This window comes from Bufo gargarizans, chromosome 6 (assembly GCF_014858855.1).
Source record: "Bufo gargarizans isolate SCDJY-AF-19 chromosome 6, ASM1485885v1, whole genome shotgun sequence".
Classification (NCBI taxonomy): Eukaryota; Metazoa; Chordata; class Amphibia; order Anura; family Bufonidae; genus Bufo; species Bufo gargarizans.
In genome coordinates this window covers 180,881,307-180,898,910 of record NC_058085.1, presented here as the reverse complement: position 1 = coordinate 180,898,910, position 17,604 = coordinate 180,881,307, and the positions used below count along the sequence as shown (strand labels likewise).

At 45.8% G+C, this 17,604-nt stretch overlaps 1 protein-coding gene across 1 annotated transcript in view; it reads left to right on the top strand.

Moving 5' to 3' along the window:
• LOC122942282 (synaptotagmin-15-like) overlaps positions 1 to 17,604 on the top strand; it is a 166,462-nt gene that overhangs the window by 34,534 nt on the left and 114,324 nt on the right. Inside the window, exon 6 of the mRNA XM_044299803.1 lies at positions 14,737 to 14,857. Within this exon, the coding sequence (XP_044155738.1) occupies positions 14,737 to 14,857 (121 nt within the window). The remainder of the gene's footprint in view (positions 1 to 14,736; positions 14,858 to 17,604) is intronic.

Here is a 17,604-nt window from a genome sequence, read left to right as displayed (position 1 = left end):
GCTGAGGATGGGGAAAACCCTCAGCCGTGCGATGCCAGATGATGTTGGTCGCTGCAAGGCCAGGACAGAGATCAGGGAGCAGGTCACCTCCTATCATATGCCTAACTCTGACCCTGACTCCTAGTTGTATGAGCCGACCCTGATAGTAGGAGGGCTCATACTCCGTAACCTGGAAGTCCCTACTAGCCCTCAGGGTTGCCCTCAACTAGGAGCAGGGTAAGACGACCTGTTCCTCCTAGGCACGGAGGAACAGGAGTCTCACAGACCAGGCTACAATAAAGGGGAAACAAACAACTTAGGGCAATGGCAGGTAAATGCAACAAGTATAGCACCTACCTGCCACAGACACAAAGCCTGGAACCCATGCAGACACGCTGCTGTCCAAAGAACACACACGGACACAGCACACACCACACAACACACAGGAACACAGGACCATAAGCTGCAATAAACAAGCATACCAAAAACACACCATCATAACATCATGTGTGACATAACTTATATCACCCCATGCACACTGATAAAAGGCACACCTAAATAGACAGGTTGTCAGGTGCAACCGCATGCACAACATAGCAAGCTGCCTCGCAACAGCTCAGGCTGCTATGCTGCCACATACACAATGTTGCGAGCAGCAAGCACAGGTGAGGCAACATACTTCAGCCCTCACCTGTGATTAACAACCAGACCTAGACCGCAGGCAACTGCATGCGGTTACAGGAGTCACGACCATGACCATGGTCGTGACAGTAATAGGCTTAACAAGTCGCTAACAAGTCTCAAAATCTTCAATCTATAATCGTTATCTGGAAGACATCTGCTGGTTAGTGATGAGCGGCAGGGGCAATATTCGAATTCGCGATATTTCGCGAATATTTGGGCGAATATTCGCCATATATTCGAGAATTCGCGAATTCATGATGTCCAGGCATTATTTTCTCGATTGCGAAAATTCGCATAAAATTCGCATACAATTTTTCGCATAAAAATTCGCATGAACTGTCATTTCCGCAAAAATCGAATATTCGCAATTACGAATATATTTTTCGAAATTCGAAATATTCGCGAATTCTCGAAGTGCCGATATTCGCGATTAAAATTCGCAATTCGAATATTCGTGATCAACACTACTGCTGGTCTAATACAAGCCTAAGAGATAGAAGCTGGGAGGCAGATGGGGAGATAAGGCTGATGTTAAAGTCACCCTTAGGGCTCATGCACATGACCATATGCCCTCAGAGACATACGGTCCGTGAGCGGGCCATATGTCCCAGAGCGGCATACATAGTGCGCACTGGAGCGCACAGCATCATAGGTTACTATGATACTGTGCACATCGGGCCGCCTGTAGGACTACTGTCCTGCACTCATATGATCATATGAGTGCAGGACAATAGTCCCGCAGGTGGTCCAATGCACACAGTATCATAGTAACCTATGATGCTGTGCGCTCCTGTGCGCACGATGTATACCGCTCCGGGATATATGAACCGCTCATGGACCGTATGTCTTGTGTGGTCTTATGGCATATGGTTGTGTGCATGAGCCCTTAATGAGAGTTGGTAATTCACAAGGCATGAAATGTGTAATCAAAGTGATCTGGAAACTACACTAGGCGGGTGAGCCAGGCAGGTGGTAAACAACTGCCATTCACAGGAGAGTGGGTGAAAGAATCAAATGGTGTGGACCTTAAAAGAAGAGAGTGAAGTAGTGTGGGGAAAAAAGTTTGCTGACTTTTTTCAGGTATGTAGGTATGAGAAAAAATGTAAACCACCGTAAGATAGAGCTGCAAGGGAAGTTTTGTCAGATTGTTGAATCCAAGTTTTAAGGGCCAGCAACCAAGAGATTTTGAAAAAAAGAAGTCTTGAATGCAGAGAAGTTTGTTGCGCACTGACCACAGTCTCCAGAGCATATAGTTAAGGCTACTTTCACACTTGCATTCAGAGCGGATCCGTCTGAGACGGATCCGCTCATATAATGCAGACGGTGGATCAGTTCAGAACGGATCCGTCTGCATTATTTTGTAAAAAAAATTCTAAGTGTCAAAGTAGCCTTAGACGGATCCGTCCAGACTTTACATTGAAAATTAATGGGGGACGGATCCGTTTGAAAATTGAGCCATAGTTAGTGATGAGCGGCAGGTGCCATATTCGATTTCGACGAAATTCGCGAATATTCGATAGAATATTCGTTTTATATTCGTCGAAATCGAATATTCGTCATTATTCTTGTTATCGCGATTAATATGCGATTTAAATAATCGAATTTCGATTTTAACTTAAAGGCTACTCTCCTATTGAAATTGCAATTCGATTTTTTCAAGTTATAATAATCGAATTTCGATTTTAACTTAGCACTGCTATATGCCATATTAGGCTAACTAATATGGCATATAGCAGTGCTAAGTTAAAATCGAAATTCGATTATTATAACTTGAAAAAATCGAATTGCGATTTCAACGGAATTCTCAAATCCGACAGTACATTCTAGTATATGGAGTCGTTCCCATGGTGATGGGGACTGCTCCATAACTAAGCATGGAATATGGCTTCAATGGCTTGGTAGAATTAGCGAATTGACGAATATATTCGTTATATTCCACAAAACGAATATAACGAATGTATTCGTCATATTCCACAAAACGAAGATAACGAATGTATTCGTCATATATCACAAAACGAAGATAACGAAGTATTCTGCATCTTCATTTTAGCTACCTATTCATCAATTTCGCTAATTCTAGCAATGATATAGGAAAGTTGACTATAGAGACAGCTAAGTATAATTCGCTATGCGATTATATGACTGCTTTTTTTTTATAAATAGTATAATTATAATAATTATCAGGTATTATAATTATTCTATTTATTTAAAAAAAAAGCAGTAATATAATCGCATAGCGAATTAAACTTAGCTGTCCAGTCAGTGCCCGTTGCCGCTTCTGCCGACTTCCATGCTCATGGAGCATCCCCATCACCATGGGAACATCTCCATATACTAGAATGTACTGTCGGATTTGAGAATTACGTTGAAATCGCAATTCGATTTTTTCAAGTTATAATAATCGAATTTCGATTTTTAACTTAGCACTGCTATATGCCATATTAGTTAGCCTAATATGGCATATAGCAGTGCTAAGTTAAAATCGAAATTCGATTATTATAACTTGAAATAATCAAATTGCGATTCCAACTTGGACCTGGTTTACTATATGGTTGGCTTCAATGGCTTGGTAGAATTAGCGAATTGACGAATATATTCGTTATATTCCACAAAACGAATATAACGAATGTATTCGTCATATTCCACAAAACGAAGATAACGAAGTATTCTGCATCTTCGTTTTAGCTACCTATTCATCAACTTCGCTAATTCTAGCAATGATATAGGAAAGTTGACTATAGAGACAGCTAAGTTTAATTCGCTATGCGATTATATTACTGCTTTTTTTTTAAATAAATAGAATAATTATAATACCTGATAATTATTATAATTATACTATTTATAAAAAAAAGCAGTCATATAATCGCATAGCGAATTATACTTAGCTGTCTCTATAGTCAACTTTCCTATATCATTGCTAGAATTAGCGAAATTGATGAATAGGTAGCTAAAATGAAGATGCAGAATACTTCGTTATCTTCGTTTTGTGATATATGACGAATACATTCGTTATCTTCGTTTTGTGGAATATGACGAATACATTCGTTATATTCGTTTTGTGGAATATAACGAATATATTCGTCAATTCGCTAATTCTACCAAGCCATTGAAGCCATATTCCATGCTTAGTTATGGAGCGTCCCCATCACCATGGGAACGACTCCATATACTAGAATGTACTGTCGGATTTGAGAATTACGTTGAAATCGCAATTCGATTTTTTCAAGTTATAATAATCGAATTTCGATTTTAACTTAGCACTGCTATATGCCATATTAGTTAGCCTAATATGGCATATAGCAGTGCTAAGTTAAAATCGAAATTCGATTATTATAACTTGAAAAAATCGAATTGCGATTTCAACGTAATTCTCAAATCCGACAGTACATTCTAGTATATGGAGATGTTCCCATGGTGATGGGGACGCTCCATGAGCATGGAAGTCGGCAGAAGCGGCAACGGGCACTGACTGGAGCAGCCAGGAAGCCAGGAATCCAAAGGACAGGTAAGAACAACTTTGGGGGAGGTGGGAAAGAAAAAAATATAACACAAAAAAAAAAAAAAAAAAAAACGAATATTCGAAATATCGAATTTATATCACTATATTCGAAATATTCGCGAATTAGCGAAGTGCCGATATTCGCGAAAAAAATTCGATATTCGAATATTCGCGCTCAACACTAGCCATAGTGTGTCATCTTCAAACAGATCCGTCCCCATTGACTTACATTGTAAGTCTGGACGGATCCGTTTGCCTCCGCACGGCCAGGCGGACACCCGAACGCTGCAAGGTGTCAGCGTTCAGGTGTCCGCCTGCTGAGCGGAGCAGAGGACAAATGGTGCCAGACTGATGCATTCTAAGCGGATCCGCATCCACTCAGAATGCAGTATGGCTGGACGGAAGCGTTTGGGGCCGCTTGTGAGAGCCTTCAAACGGAACCCACAAGCGGAGCCCCGAACGCTAGTGTGAAAGTAGCCTAAAAGCAGGAAGGTATACAATGAATGTTAACGAGATTAGCAGTGTTTCCATTTGTAATAGGAAGTGGTTAAAATTAGCAAAATAAGGTGGACCAAGTTAAATATAAAGGAATAGAGAGAAACAGCAAATGGCTCAGTGATTTGTATGAGTCTGTTTTATGCTGCATGCTGGGATGTGTTAGGTTAGGTTGATCCAAGAAGGTGAATAATGCATATGAGCTGTGAATGTGGAGAGAATGTACTGGAGGTATAACAGGGAAGAAGGTTTGAAGGAAAACAGCACATAATAAAATAGAGATAGATACAATAAACATAGTCAGTGAAATATTAGCAAGTGAGTTTAGTAAATTGCATAACATACCGGTCATCTGCCCTGTCTAACTGCCTTGTATAACTCTAAAACGAGTTGCCCAAAAAACACAGCTAAAGATTACTTTTGCCCTCATGCCAGCCCCAGCAGTCGGCAATAGATTGTACCCTTAATGAGCTATGAGACTGGTTGGCAAATTTAAAGGTAGAGATGGCTCACCTCAGTAATTTTCAGCCTATTATGGCCAGAATAGCTTCAGAGGCACTTATATTCCTCTGTCCTGATAAATAATAAATTCCATCAATCCACTTACCAGTAGGCATGCTATACTTGAGGCTGTGATGTGTGTTTTAATAACTACTTGAATCTCTCTTGTAATAAAAATTCTGGAACATCTGTTTTTATGACTCTAGAAACTGCAGCAGTGCTCCCATTCAAGTGGATGGGAGTGGAGCTGCAGTAACCACCTCCATTCACCACACATTGATGCGGGGGTTGGACCCTCACCAATCTGATATTGACGGCCTATCCTAAGGATAGGATACCAATATAAAAATCACGGAGAACTCCTTTAAGATCTGAACTCAAATCCTGTATGGACCTCAGAGTACACAGAGGTCATGTCTATATTGTTCGTTCAGTAAGATCGCAGATCTGGGGGTAAAGTTTAAAAACATGCACATACTAAGTTTTCAGCACTTTTTATTAGTTAAAATAACTGAAAAGGTAGCAATACCTATGTGCTGTGTACTTGAAAAAAAAGATCTATAGTAAACTAGAAAAACTGAAATATACGTGAACTTATGTGTGTCCTCTCTAGACTAACAGGTTTTCTGTTAAACTGATTGTTAGGCTTCATTGACATCTGCAGTGGAAGACTGCATTAACCCTTTCCCGACCTATGACGTACTACTACGTCATGGGAACCACTGCGTTCCCGCGATTTGACGTGATAGTATGTCATGGTGATCATTCGGGCACTGGAGCGATGCGCGCGCGATCACTGTAGGGGCCCGGCAGTCCCTGGTAGCTGGGCCCCTGCTGTATCTGCCGGCATCGCTGTAAAAGCTGATGCCGGAGGATTAACCCCTTCTATGCCACAGTCCGCAATGACCGCGACATAGAAGGGGTTTGTGTCGGGTGAGTGAGCGCATCGAGTCCCCGCGCTGCTCTGGCGGGGACCCGATGCGTGACAAGACACCGCGATGCCATGCAGAGGCTGCCCAATGCCTTGCACAGCATCGGGAACTGCCTTCTAAGGCTGGGTTCACACTTGAGCGTTGCGCAAACGTTTTTGACGCGCATTTTTATGCGCGTTTTTGTAATAGTAAACGCGCGTTTGACGCGCGTTTGTGTGATTCACTACAGTGTCCTATGGCCACAAACGCCCCAAAAGTCGCTCATGTACTTTTTGGAGCGTCGGGCGTTTTACAGCGCGATCGTACGCGCTGTAAAACGCCCAAGTGTGAACCATTCCCATAGGGAATCATTGGTTTCTCCTTGTTGAGCGTTTTACAGCGCGTAGGAACGCGCTGTAAAACGCTCAAGTGTGAACCCAGCCTAAGGGTGCCGAAGAGATCCAGCCTCAGGCTGGGTCTCCTAGGCAACCTGTTAGTGTATGACTCTGTGTCATACACTAACAGGCAATGCATTAGAATATAGATGTATTGTAATGTATTGCAGAGGGGATCAGACCCCCAAAAGTGAACATCAGAAATGAAGTAAAGAAAAAAAAGTGTTTTAATTAAATTAATAAAGTAAAAAAGAAAAAAAAACCTGCCCTTTCCCCTTATTTTATAATAAAAAAATGAAAAAAAACTAAAAACACATATTAGGTATAGCCGTGTCCATAATGACCAGCTCTATAAATATATCACATGATCCACCCTGTCCAATAAACACCATAAAAAAAAGCTAAAAAAAAAGCTATTTTTGTCACCTTACATCACAAAAAGTGCAACACCAAGCGATCAAAAAGGCGTATCTCCCACAAAATGGTATCAATAAAACCTTCACCTCATCCCGCAAAAAAATGAGCCCCTACCTAAGATAATCGCCCAAAAACTAAAAAACTATAGCTCTCAGAACATGGAGACACTAAAACATGTTTTTGTTATTTACTGCTATTATTGTGCTAAAGTGAAATACATAAAAAAAATATATAAATATTAGGTATCGCCACATCTGTAACAACCAGCTCTATAAAAATATCACATTACCTAACCCCTCAGGTGAACACCGTAAAAAAAAAAAAAGCTATTTTTGTCACATTGCATCACAAAAAGTGATCCAAAAGGTGTTTGCCTCCCAAAATAGTACCAATTAAACAGTCACCTCATCTCGCAAAAATTAGACCCTACCTAAGAGGATCGGTCAAAAAATAAAAAAGCTATCACTCTCAGACAATGGAGACACTAAAATATCATATTAGGTATCGCCACGTCCATAAAAACCAGCTCTATAAAAATATCACATTACCTAACCACTTAGGTGAACACCGTAAAAAAAAAAAACTGGACAAAAAAATGCAATTTTTGGCACATTACATCACAAAAATTGCAACAGCAAGTGATCAAAAAGGCGTATGTCCCCCGAAATAATACAAATCAATCAGACCATCACATCATCCCGCAAAAAATGAGACCCTACCTAAGAGAATCGGTCAAAAAATAAAAAAGCTATGGCTCTCAGACTACGGATACATTAAAATATCATTATTTCGGTTTCAAAAATACTATTATTGTGTAAAACTTAAATAAATAAGAAAAAGTAGACATATTAGGTATTGCTACATCCATAATAACAGCAATGGAGCGAAGGCGCAGATATAGCGGAGTGCGCGTGTTGGAGCGGCGGGAGGGGGCCGAGATACCCCCGGTTCTGGCCCCCAAGTGTCGAGAGGCAAGGAGCGCGGGCCGGCGCGCGTGGCGCCCTGGGTGATGCGGCGTGGTGTGCGGTCTGGCGCAGCCTTACCTGTCAATCGGAGGGAGAGTGCGGCCGGGAGGTCCTGCAGCCTGGGCCTTGCGGGCAGGAGTGAGGAGAGGTCGTCTGCGCCGCGGCTGGTGGCATCCGGCCAGCGGCTGGAGCGTGTGGAGCCGGCGGTGAGCAGTGGTGGAGGACGGTCTGTGCGTGCGTCGCGACCCCTGGTGGTGGGTAGGCGACATGACAGCGTGGAAGGGGACAGGGTGGTTGCCCTGTCCCCTGACCTGGGACTGCAGGTTGCGGCTTCTGGCGGCACGTCTGGAGAGCCTGCGCTGATGGATGAGATGGTGGAGGACGGTGTGCGGCCCTGCGAGGTGGCTGGTGCGGCGCATGACTTCCTGGATGGCGGTCTCCTGCAGGAGCGGGGTGATGCTGAGCTGTCGCCGTTGGAGGAGGGCAAGGTGGACCCGGGTGATGATTTGGCGGCAGGCGGGATGGACGTTCCTCCTGTGGATGAAGAAGTGCCGTGCTGCTCGACTGCGCCATTGCGGACGTCTGGGAGGAGTTCTGCGGCTGCCGGTGATGTTGTCTGGGGACGGCCAGGTGAGAGACCAGCGAGTCAGAGTTATGTTGGGGGGGGGGGGGACACTGTGGGTGTTAATGTGGGGAGTTCTGATGCGTTGGTGCGGGAGGTGTTGTCTGGTATGTTGTCCTTATTGTCGCGGTTGGGTTCCGGGTCTGCGGCGGCGCCTGTGTCAGTCTTCCGGTACCGGCGGTGGGTCTGGTGCACGGTCCGGCGTTGGGGCCTGTTGGGGTGCGGGAGGACGGCGTTAGCAGGGGCGCCTTGGTGTCTGGGGCTGGAGTGGTAGCGGCTGCCGGGGGTGCAGCGGGGGATGGTGTTCGGTTGGCGGATGCGGCAAAAGGGGAGATTTATGTGTGTTTTGAGGGGCCGCTGGGGGCTCACTTGAAGCAGGAGGTTAAGGATAAGATATGGCGGGATGAATTTGTGGAGATTTTTGCGTTGCTTCCCTTGGAGAAATTTAATTTGGATAGGGGTAAGCCGGACGAGAGTAAGAAGGAGGAGGAGGAAAGGCGAAGGTATCGGCTGATACCGCGTACTTTTCAGAATTGGCTGCAAGCTTTCGCCATTCTGGCAAGTGTGATTGGGGAGAAGGCGCCTGAGCATTGCTCGGCTCTCTTCTGTTATATGGATGCTATCGGTGAGGCGCATCGGACTTATGGGGGCGTGGCGTGGCTTAGGTATGACGAGCAGTTCCGGCAGCGGAAGGCGGTCAGGCCTAGCATCCGCTGGGACCATAAGGACATTGGTCTGTGGATGCGATTGATGGCGGCGCCGAGGGGGGGGTCCTCAGCCCTTTCGGCCTCGGAGGCTTCTGGGAGTGGTAGGAAAGGGTGTTGTTGGCAGTACAATGAGGGGCATTGTCGGTTCTTGTCTGATTGCCGGTACAAGCACGAGTGTTCCGGGTGTGGTGGTTCCCATAGCTTGTCCCGGTGCTTCAAGCGAGGTAAGGGCAAGGGATCCGAGGTTGTGCAGAAGAGGGGTGACGCCGGTGAGGGTGGACGAGATGGCGCCGTATTTAAGGATGTATCCAAATAGGGAGGCGGCGCGGTTGTTGTTGGCGGGGTTTACTGAGGGTTTCGTTATCCCATGTGGTTCGGTGGGGGTCAGTCGGGCGCTGCGGAATTTGTCTTCGGCTTTGCGCCATCCGGATGTGGTGCGGGATAAGATTGCTGGGGAGGTTGCGGCTGGTAGGGTTGTGGGCCCCTTTTTGGAGTGTCCTTTGCCGGATTTGTGGGTTTCTCCTTTGGGTTTGGTTCCTAAGAAGGAGCCCAACAAGTTTCGGCTTATTCATCATTTGTCTTATCCGGTTGGCGGTTCGGTGAATGATGGTATTGCGGATGAGTTATGCTCGGTGTCGTACACGTCTTTTGATGCGGCGGTGCGGTGGGTGTGTCGTTTTGGGCGGGGCGCTCTACTCGCGAAGACGGACATTGAGGCCGCTTTTCGGTTGTTGCCGATTCACCCTGATAGCTTGCATTTGTTGGGTTTTCAGTGGGATGGCTGTTATTATGTTGATTGTTGTCTGCCGATGGGTTTGCTCTTTGTTTGAGGCGTTTAGCTCTTTTTTGGAGTGGGTGGTGAAGAAGGAGGCGGGTTGGAGTTCGGTCTTGCACTATTTAGATGATTTTTTGTTTTTGGGTCCGGCTGGATCTAGGGTTTGTTCTGTTTTGTTGCACACCATGGAGAGGGTGGCGGCGCGTTTTGGTATTCCGTTAGCGGCTGATAAGACGGAGGGCCTGTCCACGGTGATAAAGTTTCTGGGGATCGAGATTGACAGTGTGGCTATGGAGTGTCGTTTGCCGGTCAATAAGGTGTCTGATTTGTTGGAGGAGGTGTTGTTCTTGAGGAGGGCGAAGAAGGTGCAGCTCAAGCGGGTTCAGTCGGTTTTGGGGAAATTGAATTTTGCCTGTCGTATCTTGCCGATGGGGCGGGTGTTTTGTCGTCGCTTGGCCCTGGCTACAGCGGGCGTTTCTGCCCCTTTTCATTATTTGCGTTTGCCGGCGGCGGTGAAGGAGGATTTGGTGATTTGGGAGTCCTTTTTGTCGGAATACAATGGTCGGTCCGTGTGGATGGACGCGGTGGTGGGTAGTCCTGAGTTGGACTTGTTCTCGGACGCATCGGGATCATGTGGTTATGTTCTTTTTTGCCAGGGTCAGTGGAGTGCGGGTGAGTGGCCGGTGGAATGGAGGCAGGCTGGTTTCCTTACTAACTTGGTGTTGTTGGAGCTCTTTCCTATTGTCTTGGCTACGGAGTTGTGGGGGAATTTGCTTAGGGATCGGCGGGTTCGCTTCTATTGTGACAATAACAGGCAATTAACAGCCAGTCGGCGAGCTCGCCGCCGGTCTTGAATTTGCTGCGTCATCTGGTGTTACGGGGTTTGCAGTTGAATGCATGTTTTGTTGCAGTGCATGTGCCTGGCGTGGATAACTCACTTGCTGATGCCCTTTCTCGCTTTCAGTGGGATCGTTTTCGCGGCCTGGCGCTGGGTGCCGAGGTCTCGGGGTTGCCCTGCCCCCAGTGGCTCTGGAGCGTGGCCTTGGGGTGTCGGCGGGCCTCATTAGACGGTCGCTGAGTGGAGGTACGTGGTCGGCGTATTCGGCTGTGTGGGTGTTGTGGGAGGACTTGATTGACAGGATGGGTGGTTGCGGGTCTTTTGCGGATTTTAGGACGTTGTTGATTTTTTGGGTGGGTCAGTTTTATGCGGATGGTTTGTCATTCTCGGTTGCTTCGAAAAGGGTGGCGGCGGTTGCTTTCTGGTTGCGCTTGAGGGGCTTAGCGGACGTGTCTCTGTGTTTTATGGTGCGGCAGGCCTTGAAGGGTTATCGTCGTAGTGTGGTGAGGAAGGATGCTAGGAGGCCGGTTTCTTTTGCGGTGTTGCAGACGCTGTGGAAGGAGGCGGGGCGGGTCTGTCGGTCGGCATATGAGGTGTGTTTGTTTAGGGCGGCGTTTGTGTTGGCCTTTTTTGGGGCTTTCCGGATTTCTGAGTTGGTGGCTGCGAGTCGCACGAGTGGGGGTGGTTTGTTGTGGGAGGATGTTGAGTTGGTGGATGGTGCTTTGAGATGTCGGATTCGCAAGTCGAAGACGGATCAAGTGGGTAAGGGCGTGGTAGTGTGGCTTAGGCCTCTTGCGGATTCGGTTGTTTGCCCTGTGCGTTGTGTGCGGGAATTTTTGGGGTTACGGCCGGTTGGCTCGGGTGCTTTGCTGGTGCATGTGGACGGATCATGTTTGTCTAGGTTTCAGTTTGTGGCCGTATTTCGGAAGTGTTTGTCGGCTGCTGGTTTTCCGGCGTCGGATTTTGCGTCTCATTCATTCCGGATTGGGGCCGCGACGGAGGCGGCCAGGTGGGGACTTGGAGAGGAGGTCATAAAGCGTATCGGGCGCTGGGAGTCTGACTGTTTCCGTACATATGTTAGGCCTCATCTCTTGTAGTGGGGCTGGGGGGTGTTGTTGTGTGATCTATTTGTTGGGAGCGGGTTTGACAGTGATGGTTGTTTGATTTTGATTTGTTTGTTTTATTGCAGGGGCAGCTCCTTGTCTTGCGTGGATTTTTGGACATTCGTATGTCTACTGGGGGGCTTTGCGAGCTGACGTGCGGCGGAACGGCCGTCAATTGGGTTTTCCGGCGGAGGAACTGCAAGTACGGTGGATTGGTGTGCGGGGGCTTCTTTGGGGGCGGGTTTTGCCTGAGATCCGTACGAACGTTTTGTTGGACCGCGCGCCCGATATTTTGGTGTTGCATGTGGGTGGCAATGACCTGGGGGTCCGTCGGTCGCGGGATGTGATCAGGGACATCAAGTTGGACGTGTTGCGGTTGGCGTCGGATTTCCCGGACTTGTTATTGGTGTGGTCGGATGTGGTGGCGCGGAGTAGTTGGCGTGGTGCGCGTTCAGTGGACCGATTGAATAAAGCACGGGCGAAGTTGAACAAGGAGGTTGGGCGTTTTGTGCGCAGGCAAGGTGGCGTGGTGGTTCGTCATCGGGAATTGGAGGCGGCGTCGCCTCAATTCTTGAGATCTGATGGCGTGCATCTTAATGATGTGGGTATTGATATGTGGGCCTTGGGTATACAGGAGGGGTTGGAGACGGCCTTGAGGGTGTGGCAGGACGCCCACAGGTGAGGTGTCACCGGTGGGCTTCTGGTGGCTGAGTTATATGAGATCCTGGGGAGCAATACAATGGTTTTAAGAGATGCAGGACATGTTGGAGCCTGTATCTCATGTGGTTGGTGAATGCCGAAGATGGGGCTCCTGTTGGGCTAGAAGGTCTACAGGAGGAGATACTTGGATACTTCAAGGATTTGGTGCCCTTGGGTCGGTGAGTGCGGCCAAGGGTAATATTGAAGTATATGGAGAGATGGTTACGGAAGATACCGCGTGGTTGTGTTGCCCTTCAGGATCCTTGTTACGGTGCAGTGGTTCATAAGGTTGATGGATGTATTAAAGTGATTATTGTTATTATTATGTTATTTGTACAATAAAGTTGGCCGTAATGGTCATTTACCAAGCAAGAAGGTGTCAGAGTGGTTATTGGTAAAGAAGGGGTTTTGTGAGGATAGCCTGAGGAGAAATCTTCCATCCTTGAAGTCATGATCTGCTCTATAATAAAGTCACATGACCCAATCCCTCAGGTAAACACTGTAAAAATAAATAAATAAAAACTGCGCCAAAACAACCAATTTTTTGGTCCCCTTGCCCCATAAAGTGTAATAATGAATTATCCAAAAAATCATATGTACCCAAAAATGGTACCAATAAATTCCTGCAAAAAATGAGCCCCTGCACAAAACGATTGGCAGAAAAAAATAAAAATAGGGCGTTCAGAAAATGGAGATACAAAAACCTACCGATAATTCTTGTTTTCAAAAATGCTTTATTATGTAAAACTGAAACAAACATCATAGAAAGGAGACATATTTGATAGCATTGCGTCCGTAACAACCTGCTTTATAAAAATAGCGCATGATCTAAACATCCATTTTTTGGTTACCTTGCCTCACAAAAAACATAATATAGAGCAATTAAAAATCATATGTACCCCAAAATAGTACTAATAAAACTGGCACCTTATCCCCTAGTTTCCAAAATGTGGTCACTTTTTTTAGTTTCTACTGTAAGGGTGCATCAGGGGTACTTTGAATGGGACATGGCATCTAAAAACCAGATCAGCTAAATCTGCCTTCCAAAAACCATATGGCGTTTCTTTCCTACTGCGCCCTGCTGTGTGCACATACAGCAGTTTACGATCACATGTGGGGTGTTTCTGTAAGCCGCAGAATCAGGGTAATAGAGATAGAGTTTTATTTAGCTGTTAACCCTTGCTTTGCTACTGGAAAAAAATGGATTAAAATGTAAAATCTGCCAAAAAAGGGAAATTCTGAAATTCCATCTCCATTTTCCAGTCTCGTGGAACAAAGGGTTAACAAAGTTTGTAAAATCAGTTTTGTATACCTTGAGGGGTGTAGTTTCTAAAGTGGGATAATTTTTGGGTGGTTTCTATTATGTAAGCCCCCTAAAGTGACTTCAGACCTTAACTGGTCCTTAAAAAGTGGGTTTTGGAAATTTTCCCCAAAATTTTAAGATTTGCTTCCAAACTTCTAAGCCTTCTAACGTCCCCAAAAAATAAAATGTAATTTTCAAAATGATCCAAACATGAAGTAGACATATGGGGAATGTAAAGTAATTGCTATTTTTGGAGGTATTACTATCTATTATAAAAGTAGCGAAATTGAAATTTGTAAATTTGCTAATTTTTCCAAATTTTTTGTAAATGTAGTACTTTTTATGAATACAAATGTTTTGTTTTTTTTAACTTATTTTTACCACTGTCATGAAGTACGATATGTCACGAGAAAACAATCTCAGAATGACCTGTATAAGTAAAAGCGTTTTAAAGTTATTGCCATATTAAGTGACACATGGTCAGATTTGCTAAAAATGGCCTGGGCAGGAAGGTGAAAACAAGCCCGGGCTTGAAGGGGTTAATGTTTGCATTGTTTTGACTGGTAAATTGTCAGCCTCCCTGATAGAGTCCATCATAGTCATTGGTGCCTGTTGAGAAGCGTTTGTTGCCTGGCATGCAGCAGATCAGACACTCCTGAGAAATGAAAATATTAGTGCCAATATGAACAAAGCTTTAGCAAGTCATGAAAACTTCAGTCTGGTATTTATCCTCTGATAACTTAGCCATAAGCAGTCTTTTCAGAGCAATATATACTGCTGTAATCCTTATCAAGAAATAGATATTGCACTCTTCATTTTTGAAATATTTTTCTCTTCTTACAGCCGCCATCAGAGTATGGAGACATCCAGTTCTCACTTAGCTACAATGATTACCTTGGGCGTTTGACAGTGGTTGTGCTCAGAGCAAAGGGTATTCAGTTCCAAGAGGAACGTGGAGTTGTCAGTGAGTACAAACCTTTCTTTCATTACTTAGGGTACTTTCACATTAGCGTTTTTCTTTTCCGGCATAGAGTTCCGTCACAGAGGCTCTATACCGGAAAAGAACTGATCAGGCATATCCCCATGCATTCTGAATGGAGAGCAATCCGTTCAGGATGCATCAGGATGTCTTCAGTTCAGTCTTTTTGACTGATCAGCCAAAAGAGAAAACCGTAGCATGGGGAAAAAAAACTGAAGACTTGCCTGAATGCCGGATCCGGCATTTTTTCCATAGGAATGTATTAGTGCCGGATCCGGCATTCAAAATACCGGAATGCCGGATCCGTCCTTCCGGTCTGCGCATGCGCAGACCTTTAAAAATGAGAAAAGAAAAAAAAACGGATCCGTATTGCCTGATGACACCCAAAAAACGGATCCGGTATTGCAATGCATTTTTCTGACTGATCAGGCATTTTTCAGACTGATCAGGATCCTGATCAGTCTGAAAAATGCCTGATCAGTCAGAAAAATGACATCCGTTTGCATACAGTTTGCCTGATCAGGCAGTCAGTTCAGGCAACGGAACTGCCTGCCGGAATCAAGCAACGCAAGTGTGAAAGTAGCCTAAGGCCTCTTTCACACTTGCGTTGTCCGGATCCGGCGTGTACTCCACTTGCCGGAATTACACGCCGGATCCGGGAAAAACGCAAGTGTACTGAAAGCATTTGAAGATGGATCCGTCTTCAAAATGCTTTCAGTGTTACTATGGCACCCAGGACGCTATTAAAGTCCTGGTTGCCATAGTAGGAGCGGGGAGCGGGGGAGCGGTATACTTACCGTCCGTGCGGCTCCCGGGGCGCTCCAGAATGACGTCAGAGCGCCCCATGCGCATGGATGACGTGCCATGCGATCACGTCATCCATGCGCCTGGTGCGCCTTGACGTCACTCTGGAGCGCCCCGGGAGCCGCACGGACGGTAAGTATGCTGCTCCCCGCTACACTTTACCATGGCTGCCAGGACTTTAGCGTCCCGGCAGCCATGGTAACCACTCTGAAAAAGCTAAACATCGGATCCGGCAATGCGCCGAAACGACGTTTAGCTTAAGGCCGGATCCGGATCAATGCCTTTCAATGGAGATTAATTCCGGATCCGGCCTTGCGGCAAGTCTTCAGGATTTTTGGCCGGAGCAAAAAGCGCAGCATGCTGCGGTATTTTCTCCGGCCAAAAAACGTTCCGTTCCGGAACTGAAGACATCCTGATGCACCCTGAACGGATTTCACTCCATTCAGAATGCATTAGGATAAAACTGATCAGGATTCTTCCGGCATAGAGCCCCGACGACGGAACTCTATCCCGGAAGACAATAACGCAGGTGTGAAAGAGCCCTAACAACGCAAGTGTGAAAGTACCCTTATACTAACATATAAAGGTAATAATTAAAACCTACCCTGGGGAATATGGGACACTGCCTGGGAAGACATCAAACTGCATACATTAATTAGACTCGGAGCAGTGTAACGCTTCATCTACACTGCACATTTTGTTTGTGGGGGAAGGTCCGTTATGGACCATTGCAGGTGACTTACAGGAAGACCATGTGTAGAAAAGGCTAATCCATGCTACTTTATCATATCATGTTATCATATAGTGTATCTGAGTTTTCTATGGAAGGTTCCCCTCCCCGTTTGCCTGTTCATTTGAGGCTTCATTGTTTCTCGTGCACTTGTCATGCTTTGTGGTTCATAGTGAAAAAACAAGCCTATGTAATGTTATGGTAGGATTATGTGCGCTCTTCAAAGGCGTATTATAGGGATACTGCATATTGTTTGACCAATGTAAGGTGTAATTTGGGCAAAGATAAGATATGTTATTTGGATACTGCATGGCATTGTACAGCACTCTACGTGTTTTTACGTGTTTTGTATTTTTGTATGGACTTAATATTCAGACACTATTCTGGTATAAACATATGGTTAAATTGTTCATAATATGTATATGCATGTATGCAGCTTTTCAAATTGTGGGGAAACTGTCTAAAGACATCCTGTCACCATGAAACACATCATTTATTCATTTAAACCTTTTCTCTTGTTATGCATTGGAGTCATGTGGCCGGTCCTACTCTGTGATTGACAGCTAACTCTGCAGGACTAAGTGTACAAGGAAGACTGGCAGTCACAGAGAAGGACTGACAACATGACTCCGATGCATGAAAACAGCAGAGGGTTAAATAAATAAATATCAAATTTTAATTGAATATTTTTCCACAAAGCTAAATATCACTCTTCTCCAAAATGGGGGGGGGGGGGGGGGGGCTGGACCATCTTGTCCTGTGTCCACTATGAGCCTTATATACATAACATTGTCCCCACAACCCCACAAGAGCTCTGCTTGCTGCTACCCTCTGTCTTCCCCCCATCAAGAATACCCCCATAAACATTTTTTAACAGAGGTTGTCACTGGTCACTCACTGTCATTTACCGGTCCAGTGAGTGAGTGGCTGACTGAGGCAGCGCGGGTGTGAGCGCGTTATAGAACTGCCGCACCCGTCTGCACAGTTCTGTCTGCTGAGCCTGCTGCGCTGCTCTTGCTGTGAGGCTGCAAGCTATACACTGGCCAATCAGCAGCAGGAGCTTTGCAGTGCTAAATGCTGATTAACCAGTGTGCAGCAGTGCCCAGCAGAAAGAAGAGAGTGCACTGGGGCCTGGATGTCACTGGTTAGACAGGGAGGGACATCGTGCAGCACGCCAGACCTGCAGGGTATTAGCGAC